A 16,616-nucleotide genomic window follows, 5' to 3' on the forward strand; every position below is an offset into this window, starting at 1 on the left:
TGCCATTATTTCCAGATAATTAAGTTAAACCTTAAATAGATTGAGAAACTTGTGACTCGCCTGCAGTCATAAGAATCCGAAGTTAAAACACACGAGAAAAAAAAAAGAAAAAAAAAAAGACTAGTTCAGACATTTTTCTAAATAATCTCTGGAAAGGAAATCTGACAAAACTTACTTACTTCCTTCCTTATTTAGAATTAAAACTACTGTACAGTTATTACATGTATTTGTGTATGTAGACTATTCAGAGAAAGTGTTTCCACAGTGATTTGGCTATTCTGATCATTAGCTATAATCTAATGGTTACAATACATTTGGAGTTAGCAGGAAAAGCAGCTTGTGTGAAATCACCTCCACTCGATGCCGAGATTTTCTGCAACACGCCTGCACTCTGCAGCGTCCACATTTGAACTCCGTTCCATAAACACTGCATGGGAAATGAAAAACATGGCCCTGCAGTTAGGCTAAATACATTTTTTATTTTTAAAAACCATACACATTACTCGACAAGTTTCAAATGTAAATCCAATCACGATATTCATTTAAAATGCTCAAGATAAACAGACATGAAGTACTTTTATTTCCAAATGTTAAAAGATAAAAAAAAAAAAATCCATAAAACAGATGGAAAAAAAACAACAACATTCATTCCCATTACAGGAAGAAGCTACAGAACAAACTCCTCATGTGGATTCCGCTTGTCTTTTCAATTTCTCACTTTGTATGCAATCCTAGCTGCTATTTCGTCATCTGTAAAAGGAAAACAAACCATTCCCTCAGAGAACATTGTGATTTAACACCTCCACGTCCTTCCCCTCTCCTCGGCCCTTCAGGTGAATACGGACAGCAGGCTGCAGGAACAATCTGCAGCCTGCTGCCTAAGTCGTCCTGTGTGGTTGACAAGCACTGTCCAAATGTTGAATTAAGTGTGGTAATATACAAACTAAAACAGGCCTGTTCTCTTTCACACCATTTGCACCCTGAGATGAATATTTCAGAACAACACACATTTTAGTGGCCAAAACCCTTCCCATTATAACGCAATTGGTGTCAAATCATCCAAAATTGGTTTCGTACGATGAAAGGTATCATCAGTATCATCATAAAAATACAAAGGTATAATTTGTATTTGTGATTTGTATCAAAATTATTTTTCCCCCTCGAGAAACGCTATGAAATAAAGTACCCTGTGCAGATAGATACCAGTGTATGCCTAGTCTTTATTCTTGAAAAAAATGCACGTCCAATTCTTTAGCGTTTCCAGTACATCAGGTGTCAAAAATATTTTACAAACAAACCAAATGCAACAACATTTATTCATGATGAAAGGAGTCTTACGGACAGAGTTGAAGAAGGAAAAAAAAAAAAAATTAAATAAAAGCCTTTTTGCTCCCCTCCGTCTTTGATTTTTTTAAATTTCAACAAACCAGAACTGGGAGGAGTCAAAGAACGTTTTTGCTAAGGCGTGATCTTAAAGATTGAATAGAAATATGAAAATAATTCACTTGCTTTGATGACCAAGACAATGTTTCACTATCTAAATACACAACGTCTGAAGTTAAAAGGTTCTTTCTTTATAGATTCCTTTTAAATTAAATACTTTTTCTATGCCTGAGTAAACAAATGTCAATATTGTACATTGGCAGGGGGCTAACGCTTTGCTGAGAAAAAACAAAAATAGAAAAAAAAAATATATATATATATTTTACAAATAATGACCAGGATCCATATTTATCAAGCACCCAGAGAGAGAAACTCAGTCATAACTGGCTCAGAATGATCAGAATGAGGCTTATTTGCTCCTACTTTGAGCCGCAGGAGTAACACATACCTGCAGGTGGCAAATGAATGGACAAAGTATCGTCTAAATTGTTATTGGAGCCAAGGCACATTCATGTTTAGTCTATACGAACTTCTTACTGAACAATAAATAGGTGCATTGGCTGAATAGCTTGCAGCACAGCGCTGATTTGAGCTCAAGTGGTTATAAAAAAAAAAAAAAAAATCTTAATGAACTGTAATTCAATGTAGTGCTTCTATGAGTTTTGGCAAAAACAAATTTTTAGCCTTAACGTGCATAAATTAGCTCGCCATACACCCTCAATACACCCATTTCCTTTTTCCTGCTTTATATAATGTGAATCTGCCTCTTCTGAATGTAACTAACAACAACTACTACAAGAAGACATTTTCATTTTACGGTCCAAAGTGTTGTAAAAACCACAAAAAAAATCTAAAAGGAGAGCTTCTATTATGTGCTGAAAGTGACTTCATAAAAAAAACAAACAAAAAAAACAAACAAAAACAATAAAGGACCTCATGTCACAACTCTGAGGTAAGACTTTGTTTCCTAGTCCAACTTTCAACATGATTTGACGCGTCATCCTGAGATGCTTGCTAAATACGGGCCCAGATATACTCTTAACTCCCTTTAGTGAGTGAACCTTTCAACATGTGGAAATCCTTGAACACAACATAATGAATGAAGAGAGAATCCAGAACTCCAGAAGGTTTTGTGCACATGAAAACTATTGAAGAAATGGAAGAAGTAAATATTTATAGCAATGTCAGTGGACAGAGGCCCTAATAGTCTTTCCAGTCTCCTGTGAAAACACCTCGCCCCGTGGACCTCTTTTCTATACAAGCCTTAGTGTTTATCGGTTTGGCTAGAAGGTTCTACATTTATCTACAAATATATATAACAAATAAAACTTGCAGGCAAAAATAGTTAAGTTTCAATAGAAACACCCCTTTTTTTCCTGAAAATACAGCAGTATCTGAAATAATCCTCTCATTCATTTTTTATTCTGTCCCAGTTTTCTGCATCATACATCAGGAAGCTCTTTTGCCTACAAACAGAAAAAAAGTATCTACAAACTTTGTAAACAGACCTGCTTTTTCCAAAAACATAAATAACTCAAAATATTAACAGCCGATGGAGCAGAAATAACTTTTGAATGAGCAAGGGCCAAAGAGATAAATATACAACACCATTCAGATTAAAAGAGAAGCTAAAGGTTCTTTCATAATTCTTACAGACGGTCTTCAAGCCAGGAGGAGGACCTCCCCTTCTCAATAACAACAATAATAATAATAATAATAATTATAATAACAACAACAACAGGTCACTTTCAATCCGAGTTTATAATCACCCCTTGTTTACTGAGAAAAACAAAAGTTACCAAGGAGGGAGGGGTGGAGAATCCTTGTGTTGCTGCAGGGTATTAATAAGAACCAAAAATTAAAGACCAAAGCATCCACACCAAGCCGTACATTCCTCTGAATGTTTGCTGTTCTTGTAGTCCAGTCCAGTCCAAGCTCACACAAGACTTCGCTCTCCTCTCCAAGTGTTCGTTCCTTTCGTCCGAGTTGAGCTCCCTGGTGGTGGGCAGAAAATTGGTGGTGATGGTCGGAGCGGTGGGGGGGTCAGATCAAAGGGAGGTCTCCAGGCTGTGTAGGGGGCTCCCCGGGGCCGAGGGGGTTCCTGATTTGGGGCCCTCTGGGAGGAGGTGGTTACTGCTCTCCACAGCGTTATTGTTCTGGTTTGGGGAGGGAGAGACCGGCGTGGTGGGGGCGACGGTGGTGGTGGTGGCGAGCGTGGGCGAGGGAGGCGTTGGCGTGGTGTTGCGGGGGCTGGCGGAGTTGCGCTTGGTGGGAGCGTCGTCCTCTGCGTCGGTGTCGTCTATGAGGGGAATATGGGGCTCAGAGTCCTCTATCCTAAATTCGGGGTGGGTCATGAAGTTGTGGATTGATGATCGCGATTCGGGTTTCTCCAGCCCCTCATAGAGGGAGATGGAGCTGCGGAATGCATTCACCACCCGGATCTGGAGGGAGGGAGAAGGGAGAGGAAGCGGGAAAGGCAGACATTTAGTCACATTCAGTAATGATACATGTGTGTTTTTGTGTTTTAACACCAGAAGAACACCACAGATAAAAACCAAGGGCGCAGGTTTTATTGGGTCAATAGTGGGTGAGTTTTAGGGGCATAAACTGAGTGTGGGGGGGGGGACTCTCAGACACACGTGCAGGTGTGCAGTTATGTCGAGTCGTAAATTTACAACTTGTAATACAGGTTAACTGTAAGCTCTCCCTACCTGTCGCCTACACTACGTTAGCCTCAAAAATCAAAGCATAAGTTCATACTGGCTTCAAAAGTCTAAACAGCAGCAGTTAAATTCATTTCATTTTACCTGTTTTTCCTAAGTCACCCTCTGTCCTGTCATGAAAAATATACTCGTCACTGAATTTAAAACCTATTTGATAGGGGGAGGGGAATTACTCATGCAAATGCCTACAAGGAAAAGCCTCAGCTAGACTTGAGGCATCTAAAAGACTTTAGGTTGTAGTAGTGTATGACAGACTGTAAAAGCCTGTAAAGAGCGAAGTGTTTAAGAGATAAAAAAACCTCAACTGCATCCAGTGGAGACAAAGCTGACGTGTTTCTGTGCTTGTAGGAAAACTATTCTGAAAACGTGTAGTAAATTCAAGATTCAGCCTCGGGGAGGGTACAAACCAATGTCAAACCCGGTGCAGTGTATGGCTTTTTTCATGTGTGTGAGTACAGTAGTAGTATTTCACAAAACACTTGGTAGAGGACTGTGTCTGATTAATCAAAATGCAAAAAAAAAGGAGGAGTCAATGAGACAAGAGGAACGCTGTTCTTTAGACAAGAACACATCCATAGAGAAACAAGGACAGAGGCTGGACACAAGAGTCCACTGTTCTTGGACATGCTTAGGAAAGAGTGAGGAGAGAGGACATGACAGAGACAGAAGGAGAAAGACAGTAAGAAATGGTAAGAGTGACAAAGAAAGAGAACGTAGGAAGGACATGAGGAAGAAAGACAGACAGAGAGAAACAGTAAGAATGAAGACAAATGGAGAGACAGAAGGACAGAAAAAGAGAAGGAGAGAGTAAGAAGGGCAGGAAGTTAAGACAGAAAGAGTTGGTACAAATGATATAAAGAGAGTGGGAAGGACAGAAAAAGAATGAAAGACTGAGGAACAAAGATAGAAAGAGACAGTAAGAAGTATGGACAGAAAGAGAGAGAGAGTGTAAGAAGAGACAGTATGAAAAACAGAAAAAGAGTGTAAGAGGAAGAAAGACATTTAGAAAGAGAAAAAGAGAGAAAGGGGCGGTCTGTTCTAGCTGATGTTTGTGGAGGAGAAACAAAAAAGCTGCGGCAGCCAAGCATGTCTACAAGCTGGTATACATGTCAAAAACAGCACAAAGAGAAACTCACAAACGAGACCAGAGACTTTGAACCCATGCAGAGCGCGGTGCTACCTTGTATTTCAATGGTAGTAAACCTTTGAGTATAGCCCATGACACATTTCACAGAATCTAAAGAAGAATATGTGGGGGGTCAGTGGCATTCATTCTTTCTTGGGTCATTTTGGCACATTGCCAGGTAGACACATTCTGTCAAACAAATATATAACACACAGAATTTTTTCCCCCCAAAGCACCTGAAAGGAAAAGTTCAGAGTTTAGAAGGGAAGCACCTGCATGTACATCCAAGAGATTTAAAAAGGAGGCCCATCTAAGACAGAGACCTGAACATTACTGTAGCATTGTATCATTTTTCAACATGCCAGGGGAAAAACAACATTGCAACCACTGTTAATGTGTCTGGTGGAAGTCCCACGTGTTTACATTCAAGAGCACAGTAATTTATTCCATTAAGCTCTCTGTGTTGACATCTGTTAGACATTTCAAATCCTACTGCCGGTCAGACGGTCTCTTCCTGGGAAGGTCTGAAAAGAGAAAAAGAGGCACCATCAAGAGCCACACAGTTCTTTTTTTAAGGGTACACTCAGGAGGAAGGGCCTTTGGATATGCCACCATCAAATGGTCCGCGTCGATCCCGACGTAGTGATCTTCCACGATTGAAGGTGATGTCAAAGGCTGCCAGAGCTTTAAAAAAAACAAACAAAAAAACCTACGCACAGCCTTGAATCAAACACACCAACAAACTGTATCATTATCATCTGCAGCTGCTTGTCCATTACAAGGTGCTATCTCTAAACCACCCTCTGCCACCCCCCTTCTCTTAACACAGCAAACCCCCAGAAACCGCTGGAGAAGAAAAAGGTTGTTAATATTTCACCACTGACTGACAAAACATCCAGTGACACTCAGGTGGAGATTTTTCTCACAGGGGTCCGCGTCATGGTTTGTCTCTTATCGTTTTAGACCGTGATCATGGGCGTATACTCAAAACATTTACCCGACTAGGTGCTGAGAGCTGCGACACAGACCCATGGGTGCTTTTTACAGGGGCACAGAGCAGCTGCAGACAAACCTGGTGACTGTCAGAGAGACCCCCCCCCCCCCCCCCCCCCCCAGGTTACAGTAAAACCTTTCCATTTCTGAGACCAAAAGCAGAAGCAGAACAGAAAACATGATGACACAGAGAAAACACCTTGACACTAGAAGCGACCTGGTTACAAGGTACATATATATATATATATACACACAGCAGTGTTATCAAAGCAATATGGAAGATGTGGTGTTTTTGTTGTCTTTTTTTGAAGAAAACAGGGGAGGAGGGGGAGGGGGGGCACATTAAGAGAAGCATGAGAGAGTAAAAGTGTCAACGTTAGGCGAGAAGAAGAGTGGAGGAGGAAGATGTTAGAAGAACAGAAGAAATAAAAAGTCTCATGCACTAAAGGAGAACACGCACTCACACCCCACAGTGGCAGAAGCGGTGTTGGCGGCAGTGGCAGTAGTGGTAGTAGTAGAAAAGGCTACATGTGTAGGGCTAGAAACATTGGTTACATCGTGCTGTTGTTGGCTGGAGTTGGAGGCCTGCCGCCTTAGAGCCCCCTGAAAGGAAGTTCCACTCTGGAACGCACTCACTACATCCATCTGCAAAGAATCAGACAGCATGACAGGAGAAAGCCCAGAGGAAATAAAACACAGCCAGAGGAGAGAGAGAAAAGAGAAAAAAAATAAAGAAAAGGCACCAGTAACCATAGAAAAAAATGTCACTTGGAAATTGGATTCAGGCATAATAGTTAAAAGAGGAGGACAAGGGGATAGTTGGGTTTAAAGGCACTGATCAGAGGGAGCTCTCACAATCTGACCTCACTTTCACTACTTTCTCTGGAGAGTCCTTCCATACTTCCAACAATAGCCATGCCAACACACTTTGATCATTCAGCAGTTCTAGCGTGCTTTCCATTCAATCCAATTCACTTGCTTCTCATCAGTACCTTCAAACTAGTCGTGTTTTAGCAGATAAGGTTCAGACCGAGTCAGAAATAGGCATAGGAACCTGCTTTTAGCTCACAAGCAGAACAGAAACAGTAGAGGAAAGGCTTTTGTTTTTAGGGCACAAGCCATTCTTTAAGAATGCCGAGTGAAAGGACAAAACATTTTAAGCTGGAAGAGCAATAGAGAGTTAAAGGGTTTATGGCTTTTGATTCCCGTGGTGTTGGGATGTAGTGCTGGGTGGTTACACCGGGGCGGCCTATGGATTGTTACCTGAGTCTGGATGCGATTGAGGCCTCGGAACCAGAGGATCTGGCCCCGGCGAAGCTCCCGCTCGGCGTGGTCGATCTCCTCCATGTCGTCCAGCTCCTCCAGCTCCTCGTCCGGGATCTCCTCTTTCTGGGTGCCGTGGCCGGCTGTTTTCAAGAATTTTAAGCGGCTGGTGGGTATCGAGGAGATCACCTGGAAGACATCAGGATTTACATGAGCAGCGCTGACATGTGATAACGCTTACAGTCCTCAAGCTTGGCAACGATGGCATTTAATTATGGCAGAACACGCCATGTTTTCTGGGTAAATGACACATTAAGCAGCCAGTGACCCTGAAAATTAGCTGCCCTCCCGAAAAATGTGGACCTGACACAGTCAGTTTGACATCCTCTGGTTTGCTCAGAGTAACAAAGTCCTTCCCACAGTAGGAGATAATAAATAACGCTTTCTGAACTGATTTACTAAAACCTGAAAATGATAATTTCATCATGTTGCCGGCGTCAATGCAGGACCATTTGGGAATCATTCATATCAGATTTCAGCCACAATTTCTCCTAATTTAATTTCCATCACAACAATATATCATATTAGACTGAAAGGATCAGTCAATTAATCAATTAGCTGACCAACAGAAAGTGTATCTCAGTTCAGTCACTTCAGTAATGTTTCAAGCAAAAAATGCCAAACATTCTCAACAAGGTGTGGATCTGCTGCTTTTCTATCTCACAAGTGATCGTAAACTGAATATAACGGAGTTTTGGAGAAATGGTCAGATACAACAAGCATACTGCTTGGAAAATTAGAATGGGCTTTAAAAAAAAGATTTATTGAGAAAATGATCAGCACATTGATATTTTATTGCAAAATGATATCCAGCAACTGCTCCAGAGAAGTAGGTTAAGTACATAACAAGCAAAAATAAATAAATGTTTAACCCAGAATGGCTGACCTTTATCTTGCTTATTGCGCACAGTAATGTGAAGTCACACTTTATTGGTAACCTACAGAAAATAACTGTTCTGCATTTGCCCCACCTATATAAAAGCACAGGGCAGCAAAAACAGAGCTCTCGGAGACCAGCTCTGCTTCTAAGGCTGGTGACCTACATTTAGAAAACTGTCTGGTTTGGAATCAATAATCTTGGTAGGAGGACATCATGGCCACCTTTTCGGTTCTATAACTGTCAGCTCTTTCAACTTAAAGCACTCGGCATAGCCCTGCTTGCTCGTTTCTCGTCAGAAAACGTTGGCAATGTCGCTCTTTGAATTGAGAGGGGATAATGACATATTATGCGCGCTGCTCTGTAGGAGGAGTGTGGGCAGTATGAGCAAACTAGAATCACATCAAACATTCATTATGACTCTTTCATTGTCAGCAGCGGTGGTGAAGCATCTCAACCTTTCAATCTCTCCCTGTCAGAAATTACAAACAGACAATTATTTTAACTACAATACGTAAAACAAACTCAAAGAATACATGTCACATTAGTTAATTCAATAATTAAATAGCATTGAATAATAAAAATAAAATATCGATATGTATATACACATTTTAAGTAAATATAACATATAATATATAGTATTTGGCATTGTGACAAACAAATTGAGGTGGCTACATAACAACTAAAGCTATGTCATATGCAGCATAACTACACCATTGTTCATGAATATGAACATTCATTTTGAGTTTGGGAGTTTACTCATCTCTTCACAGCAGTAGAACATGCTGTACTGTTACACCTCTTTGCTACCATTAGACACCCACTAAGCCAACTCCAACACAGGGGGGCAGTGTCACACCATAGCTACTGAAGCTGAAGCTCAGCTGTATAGTCACATCATACCTGTCCCCATAGCAGAGAGCCAAAGCCTAAGAAAGTGCACCACAGCCACTGGTCAATGGTCAGAGCCACGCAGCTGAACGGCTTCCCTCCGAACTGCACTATGACAATCTAGAGGAGCAGGGAGAGAGAGAATTAATTTCAGAGCAAAGGTTTAAATTTAACATTTACAGTTTGCAAGCCTTGTGGGTCTGATCATCTATATTCATGTATGAGTCACCAAGCACATTCACAAAACCCCAGCAAGTTAGCCCCAGATGTCTCCAGTCAACTTTACCTGGATTATAAAGGTACCAAAGACAATACTACAGAAGATAAGGTTGTTGAAGATGCCCTCGAAAACATTCCTTTCACCATGGATCTTGCGGGCATTGATCTCGTTGAAAAGCTGCATCATCACAAAGGTATTGAAGACAATGGTATAGTGCTCAGAGGGCGGGGCGTGGAGGGGAGTATTCCTGCCGCTGTCTATGTCAAACACTTTCTCTCCTACAAGAGAAGTCAAAGAGAATTTGTTCAAATAAACAGATGGATTTATTCACTAGCTCTGTGTACATGAAGAACTGCACCCAGTATGGCTTCTTACCAGCAAAGAGCAGAGTAAAGATGATGATTAGCTGGTACACTCCCTGGCCCAGAATGTTCTTCATCATGGTGCGGGAGATGAGAGGCTTGTTGCGGCCATATGGCTTCCTCAGCAGCAGAGCTTCTGTGGGGGGCTCTGTGGCTAGGGCTAGTGAAGCAAAGGTGTCCATGATGAGGTTGACCCATAACATCTGTACTGCTTTCAGTGGAGAGTCCTGGAGGTAGAGAGAGGGTAACCAAATTAGGTTGAGAAAAGTTGAAGAGTGAGGAATAAAAAAAAAAAAATAACCTACAAGATTAGCATCACTATCACATATACTGTAATATCGAAACATCATGGACATTCAGAGCATCTTTTAGAGGTATTTCAACTGACATGAACCAAACTGCATGTGGAAAACACAGCATTTCGTGGTCTGCAGCTTAACTGACTGCACGTTTAGATGAGCTGTGGCAGCATGAGCACTGAAGAGTGTGTGTTTTGACATGACGTCTAAGACTGATAGGTGAAAAAAGGGTCCCAATCCCAAGAGTGAAATGACATTTGGTTTCTGTTCACATATGCAAATGGTGTCAAAAAAACAAAACAAGAGTTATTGTTACAGGAATGGAAATCACATAGAAAGACAACTTATGTCTAAGAAATCTATTAAATATTTAGTATAGATCTGCAACATTTTGGTAGAGATACAAAATAGGAAATTAGGCTACAGAACATTAAGGAATTTCACAGGTGCTTATAACTACTAATGCATGAGGTCAATGAATAGGCCTTTTTAGAAATAAACAAAAAAACAGCACATGAGCCAATTTGAAGGTGCACAGCACATGTTTCTATATTTTCAAAATTATATCAGACCCTGTGTTTCCCCTCAGATTTAATTGCTGATCTCCACAACGTTAGGTGAACTGATCACTTCACTGATTTGAGATCAAGCTTTAGTTATTTCAGTCTGTTGCTTCCAGCTGTGCCAATTCAGTTGCTGTTGTGTCAATGTGTGAACGGGTGAACAAAACCTTTCACAGTTTAAACCACCTTCGCACTAGAGACCAATGCCTTCTTTTTTCTTTTAAATCAAGGGGAAACCGACTCTGCTAGTGCTAACCTGTGTGATGCAGGCTCCTGTAAATGCTACGATGACAGCCACCACATTGACAGTGAGCTGAAACTGGAGGAACTTGGAGATGCTGTCGTAGACGTTACGTCCCCACATGACGGCTTTGACGATGCTGGAAAAATTGTCGTCAGTCAGGATGATGTCAGACGCCTCCTTGGCTACATCTGTGCCGGCGATACCCTGGAGACAAAAGACATGATGATCAACAATCAGACTGCATCTAATCAGCATATTTAAAATTCTTGACCAGTTTTACTGAACATTAACTGTTGTGACATGTAGGTAATAATTACTATTTAACTTTTTTAATTGGACCGCTATACTAATTAAAAAGATAGTGAACACAGATAAACTCACCATAGCAAAGCCAACATCAGCTTTCTTCAAGGCAGGACCATCGTTGGTACCATCTCCTGTCACTGCGACTACTTGTCTCTGTTCTACCACTGTGCTGTCAATAATACCTAGAAATATAAAACATGAAGATTTAAAATGCAAAAAACTAGTGACAACAAAACATTCTTGGTCCAATTTAAACAATCCAGAAATACACAATTACCTTTCACTAAGGTGTGTTTGTCTGTTGGGGAAGAGCGAGCCAGTACTCGAAGTTTGGGCCAGATCTTGTCAATGCGTTCTTGTTCAATCTGGAAACATGACACAAAACCCTAATAGAATCCCAACAGTACATTTTCAACAGTCTCTGAGGTACAGTATTTTGCTGTGTCCCACCTCTCCTTTTTCATTGCGTATCCTTCGGTTGAACTCTTTGCCCTCCAGGCAGATAAAGTCATCTCCAGGCTGTAGGATTCCACACTTGCTGGCAATGGCTCGAGCTGTGTTTATGTTGTCCCCAGTTACCATCCGCACAGTGATGCCAGCACGCTGGCATTTCCTGATGGCGTCTGGGACCTGAAGGAAAGCAGAAACACAATGAAGGAGGAAATGCATGCTATTTTTGCATATCACTGGCAGTATCAAATTTAAATTCACTGTTTTGTGAAGTGGTCAGAACATCAAACTCTGCAGCTCTAAACAAGTTTATCTCATTGTTTAGGTTTTGTTCAAATTCAGATTTACAAAGAGACTGTATGGTGAGGTCTCACTGCTCTTATTAAGCACCGTCCAAACAACAGGCAGTTGTTTCCAGCTGAGCAACAAAGTTGAGTGTCTGCTACCTGCCCAGACAAAATGGTAAATGAGTGACTGAAGAAGAAAGTTGATCATCTAGCAAGCGAATGACCCAGTTCTATTTCAAACATTTCATTTAGTTGCCTCACTGTGGAACCACTCCATCAAAAGCCTCTACCTCGTAGCTTCTGTGCTGGTTCAGTATTTCATGCTTGCGCCAAAGTGGAGCCACTCCTCGTGTGATGATGCGGAAAGATTATGCATGATGATGGAGCATCTCCTGTCAAGGCCCGGTGCCCAACAGTCCAGTGGAGCAAGCTAACCCATTAGGCTGCCAGTACGCTTCTTCAGAAGTGCTTGTCAAATGGTTTTCATGCCGTGATTGGCCAGCAGTGGAGAGGTGAGAAAGGAGGTAAGGTTTGAACTTCTCTCTGTAGCTCTCTTTTGTCATTCTTGATAAAACTGTTTCTGTCACCGAGTGCAACACTATGAAACTCTTCTAGGTGAGTCTGAGGTGTCTGAAAATGTGTTCACAGACGTGACATCCAGTAGCACAGAGCTGCTGGCTTTGTAAACTGTGGAGCTGAAAAAGCTGTCAATTCCACCACGTCTAAGCAATTTGTCCCACCTTGGGATTTATCTTTAGTGCTGGATGTCGTTTCCTAGACATCATATGAACAGTTTTGTTAATGGCACTCGCATCTGGGAAATTCATTAGTGGTAGTTACCCACTTTCAGTGAACCCACAAGAAAGTTGTATTTCCCTTGTGAATCCTTTCCCTGATTATCATCCAAGACATGCAAATCAATTTAGTCTAGAAATTCAGTTCTCTCTGCCTTTTTCAATTAAAAACAACAACTTTGATATAACCATAATGCTAATGCGTGTCCTTGCAAGTGTAACCACCAACCTCGGGTCTCACGGGGTCTTCAATGCCCACCACGCAGATACAGGTCAGTCCACTGAGGATTTCGTTTTCATTGTCCCAGTCAGGCTCACCCTCAGAGGCAGGGAAATCTCTGTATCCAAGGCAGATGGTCCTCAGGCCCTCTGAGGCCATGGGCTCAATCACTTTCTTAACCATGTCATCTCTGTCCCGAGGGCGAAACACCTTGGACTCACCATTTGCTGTCAGGATTTTAAAGCACCTGGGAGGTGAAAAGGGGATATATTAATATAGAAGTGCAGAGATAAGGGTAAAAGTGTAAAATATCCAGAGGAAGAAAAGCATTAAGAGAGATGTAGTTGAGAAATGTGGATGAAGATGGAGATAGGGACCGAATCATAAATGGAGAAAATAATTTAGATAAGATAAAGGGCTAAGGCCAGAAGAAAAGACAAAGCATTTGAATAGTGAGCTGCGGTAGTAAGAACTCACACTAAGCCCTCTGTGGGTTAAAAAGAAGCCTGCTTGGTTAAGAGGCTTACAGAGTTGTTACCGGCTCATTTTCTCAGTGCCTGTTTTTAAGTCGCAAAGTAAGGGGCTTGGGTGGGATGCACTTGAACTTCTTAGCTGCTTAAGCCATTACACATATCATTTACAGCAAAGTCTGGCCAACTGGAACAAGTAAAAATCTTCGATTCAGTAGAATCATCTACGTGGACAGAGTTGTTCACACTTCATACATTCAGTGTCTCTTCAGTATGGAATTCCAGGTGAAACACAGATATAAAGGTAATCCATACAATCCAATATATAAAACATGCAAAGTGAACACCAAAGATGACTGCTGAAAACTGTTTTCTTACTTTTTTAGGAGAATCTCAGAGGCCCCTTTGCTGAACATCCGGTAGCTGCCATCAGCCATCTTCAACACAGTGCTCATAGACTTGCGAACTGAGTTGAAGGTGTAGACTTTGTATAGTTTCTCTTCGGGGATCTCAATGCGAATAGCCTGATAGTCACGCTTCAGGTCATTAGAAAAGCCAAGCAAGGCACATTCGGTCTTGTTACCCACCTGCCGTGGCAAGCCCCCTTCTTTCTCTGGAGGCTGAAGGGAAAAAGTGGCAAGACGGCAAGTAAGGCAATATTAACGGTGACATATACACGTATATTAGAGCAATGTTTCTTTTCTCTGGCCTACCATGATCTTAGTAGTGTAGGCGCAATTGACTGCGATGCCCAGAATCAGGATGTCTAAAACGGAGGAGGGGATGTTCTCTGGTTCGGGGACCTTCTTGTAGTGTTTCTCGGCGATGAAGGCTTGCACCACAGTCATGCGGTTCATGGTGAGTGTGCCAGTCTTATCAGAGCAGATGGCGGTAGCGTTGCCCATCGTCTCACACGCATCCAAGTGACGCACCAGGTTGTTGTCTTTCATCATTTTCTGTAGAAAGAGAAAACAGGGTATCAAGTGATTAAATGCAACTAAATTCAGTGTGCCAAGCAGAAATGGAACAGTGCATTTTCTGTGCTAGACACAGTTTTAACTTGTACACCAAAGAAGTGTGTATAAAGGCCACAATATTGAAATGAATAGCTCATTGATTGGATAAAGCCCTCTGTTGGCTAATAACTTCAGCACATCAGTTAGTCTCCTTGTCTTAATAGCTTGGGCTGCTAGTTTTAATAGGCTAAAGTATAAGCTGGTCAGCACTAGGCAAAGATCACTTGGCTAGGAGGTCTTACCTTAACGGAGTACGCCAGGGAGATTGTTACGGCCAGGGGCAGGCCTTCGGGAACCGCCACCACCAGGACAGTGACGCCAATGATGAAGAATTTCACAAAGAATTGGATGTAAATGGGTGTGCAGTCCTTGACCCAGGGCAGATTCTGGATCCAGAAGGTGTCTACTACAAACAGCACCACCAGGATAATAACAGTGATGGCTGACATAACCAGTCCTGAGGGGAATGAGAGAATGAGAAAGAGGATTTACACACGTTACTTATAATAGAGTGATTCTAAATAGAAAACGTTATAGAATGCATCAGTTTGTATGTTTTATAATCTACCGCATGTCAGAATCACATGTTTTGGTCTGACTCACCTGCTTTGCCAATCTGTACAGCTAGTTTGGTCAGTTTACCCTGGAGAACAGACTTCTCTTTCTTTGGCAGGCTGGATTTCTTCTTCTCCTCTGCTTCTCCTCCTTCATCACTGTTCAGAGGCTGCATTTCCATTGCAGCACCATCCTGTGCTTTAGCTGCAGAATAAGAAAAAAATTGTTAAATGACACTCCGGTGTTGACCATCACATTTTAGTGGTATCAAGGGACAAATGGAAACTTAATGTACACAATTTGATTTGTATTCAAAGCAACATTGTGTTCAGTGTCACATTTTAACAGAATACAGGATTTAGGGGAAGAGCACGTGTCTGATATGAAAAGGATTCCTGATCAAACCAGTCTAGCAGTTGTAACAAATCAGCATATGCCAAAGCACACACAAGAGCTGCGTTCTTCAATCAGGCACTGAATGAAGCCTATTTAGATTTGCCTATTTGCTTAAATTTGCAAGACTTGAAATAGAAACTCACTGTTACACTGGTGAATGAATCAACGGTAAAACAAAATAGATCAACAGGTTTGAACTGGATTTTATCCTGACGTCATTTGATTGTCTGACTTAGCTGGTAAAAAGTCACAGCACGTTGCTTCAGAAAAGCATGACAAAAGTACCGTATTATGCAAATGTGTGTAAAACAACGAAGCACCATATTTTAAGATAGCAGATTAAATAAAAAGTGACTGCCAAGAGAAGAGCCGTCACATAAAACATTTTTGCATGCTTTTTTTTGCTTCCCTTTTATCCATGGAACTTGGGAAATGTCACTGTAATTATGTTTGCAGTGATCTGACTGCACATTAATTAGCTGACAGATTTGGAAGTGTAATTACCAAACTCCCACCTAGAGATTTAAGGAACAGGTTAACTAGCTAGTAGCATTGAGATCTGTCTGAGGAATCGCCGCCTCCTCCTTCGACAGCAGCCACAGCAGTTGTTGCCAGTTAAATTCCCATAAATCTCTTCCTCAACATCCCTCTGGACCCCCCTCCCTCGCGTGCAGAATCGACGGGAATCCCAAACCCACATCTAACCAGGTAACCTTGGAGACGCAAAGCCTCTAATGGCAAAGGAGCAAGGAGAGGCAGCCGGCAGGCCAGCAGGGGCTGGTCTCTGCCGTGTCACTCACCACGATAAAATAATTTGTAGCTCTGCCGGGCACTCTATTGCTGCGGTCACAGGACAACTGACAAATCTTTTCCATTTCTCACTTATTGTCACTTTGGTTGATATTACCACCATGTTGTGTAATTTCTGCTTTTTATAAGCACGTCCAATTTGTCAATGCTTAAAGCTCCATTTACTATAATATGGACAGCAGCATGGTATTGTGTGTGAATGTATGTAGCAGGCAGAGGAGGGGCATTAACACTGGGCAACTGCAGCTGCTGTGGACTGGCTTGTTCTGCACTTACATGGCCTGTGTAATCTCAGTCTAAAGGATTAC

The 16,616-nt window shown here is 41.7% G+C and overlaps 1 protein-coding gene across 4 annotated transcripts in view; it reads right to left on the minus strand.

Moving 5' to 3' along the window:
- Positions 1–459: 459 nt before the first annotated feature.
- The window catches only part of atp2b1a (ATPase plasma membrane Ca2+ transporting 1a), a 38,547-nt gene continuing 22,390 nt past the window's right edge, over positions 460–16,616 (minus strand). For 3 of the 4 annotated variants that reach the window (XM_038738792.1, XM_038738794.1, XM_038738793.1), the window contains exons 8-21: positions 15,151–15,306; positions 14,790–15,004; positions 14,245–14,487; positions 13,910–14,151; positions 13,071–13,308; positions 11,761–11,940; positions 11,588–11,675; positions 11,386–11,492; positions 11,017–11,208; positions 9,912–10,125; positions 9,603–9,814; positions 9,329–9,436; positions 7,489–7,677; positions 460–3,824 (exon numbers count right to left, since the gene is read on the minus strand). In XM_038738792.1, coding sequence (XP_038594720.1) covers positions 3,432–3,824; positions 7,489–7,677; positions 9,329–9,436; positions 9,603–9,814; positions 9,912–10,125; positions 11,017–11,208; positions 11,386–11,492; positions 11,588–11,675; positions 11,761–11,940; positions 13,071–13,308; positions 13,910–14,151; positions 14,245–14,487; positions 14,790–15,004; positions 15,151–15,306 — 2,777 coding nt within the window. In that variant the 3' untranslated portion in view covers positions 460–3,431. Of the gene's footprint in view, positions 3,825–6,780; positions 6,871–7,488; positions 7,678–9,328; positions 9,437–9,602; positions 9,815–9,911; positions 10,126–11,016; positions 11,209–11,385; positions 11,493–11,587; positions 11,676–11,760; positions 11,941–13,070; positions 13,309–13,909; positions 14,152–14,244; positions 14,488–14,789; positions 15,005–15,150; positions 15,307–16,616 lie in introns of all 4 variants that reach the window. The other variant, XM_038738795.1, reaches the window with a different exon arrangement.

The sequence above is a fragment of the Micropterus salmoides genome, unplaced genomic scaffold (assembly GCF_014851395.1).
Source record: "Micropterus salmoides isolate LMB-PRFRI ecotype aquatic unplaced genomic scaffold, ASM1485139v1 Ms_hic_scaffold_23, whole genome shotgun sequence".
In the NCBI taxonomy this organism is placed as follows: Eukaryota; Metazoa; Chordata; class Actinopteri; order Centrarchiformes; family Centrarchidae; genus Micropterus; species Micropterus salmoides.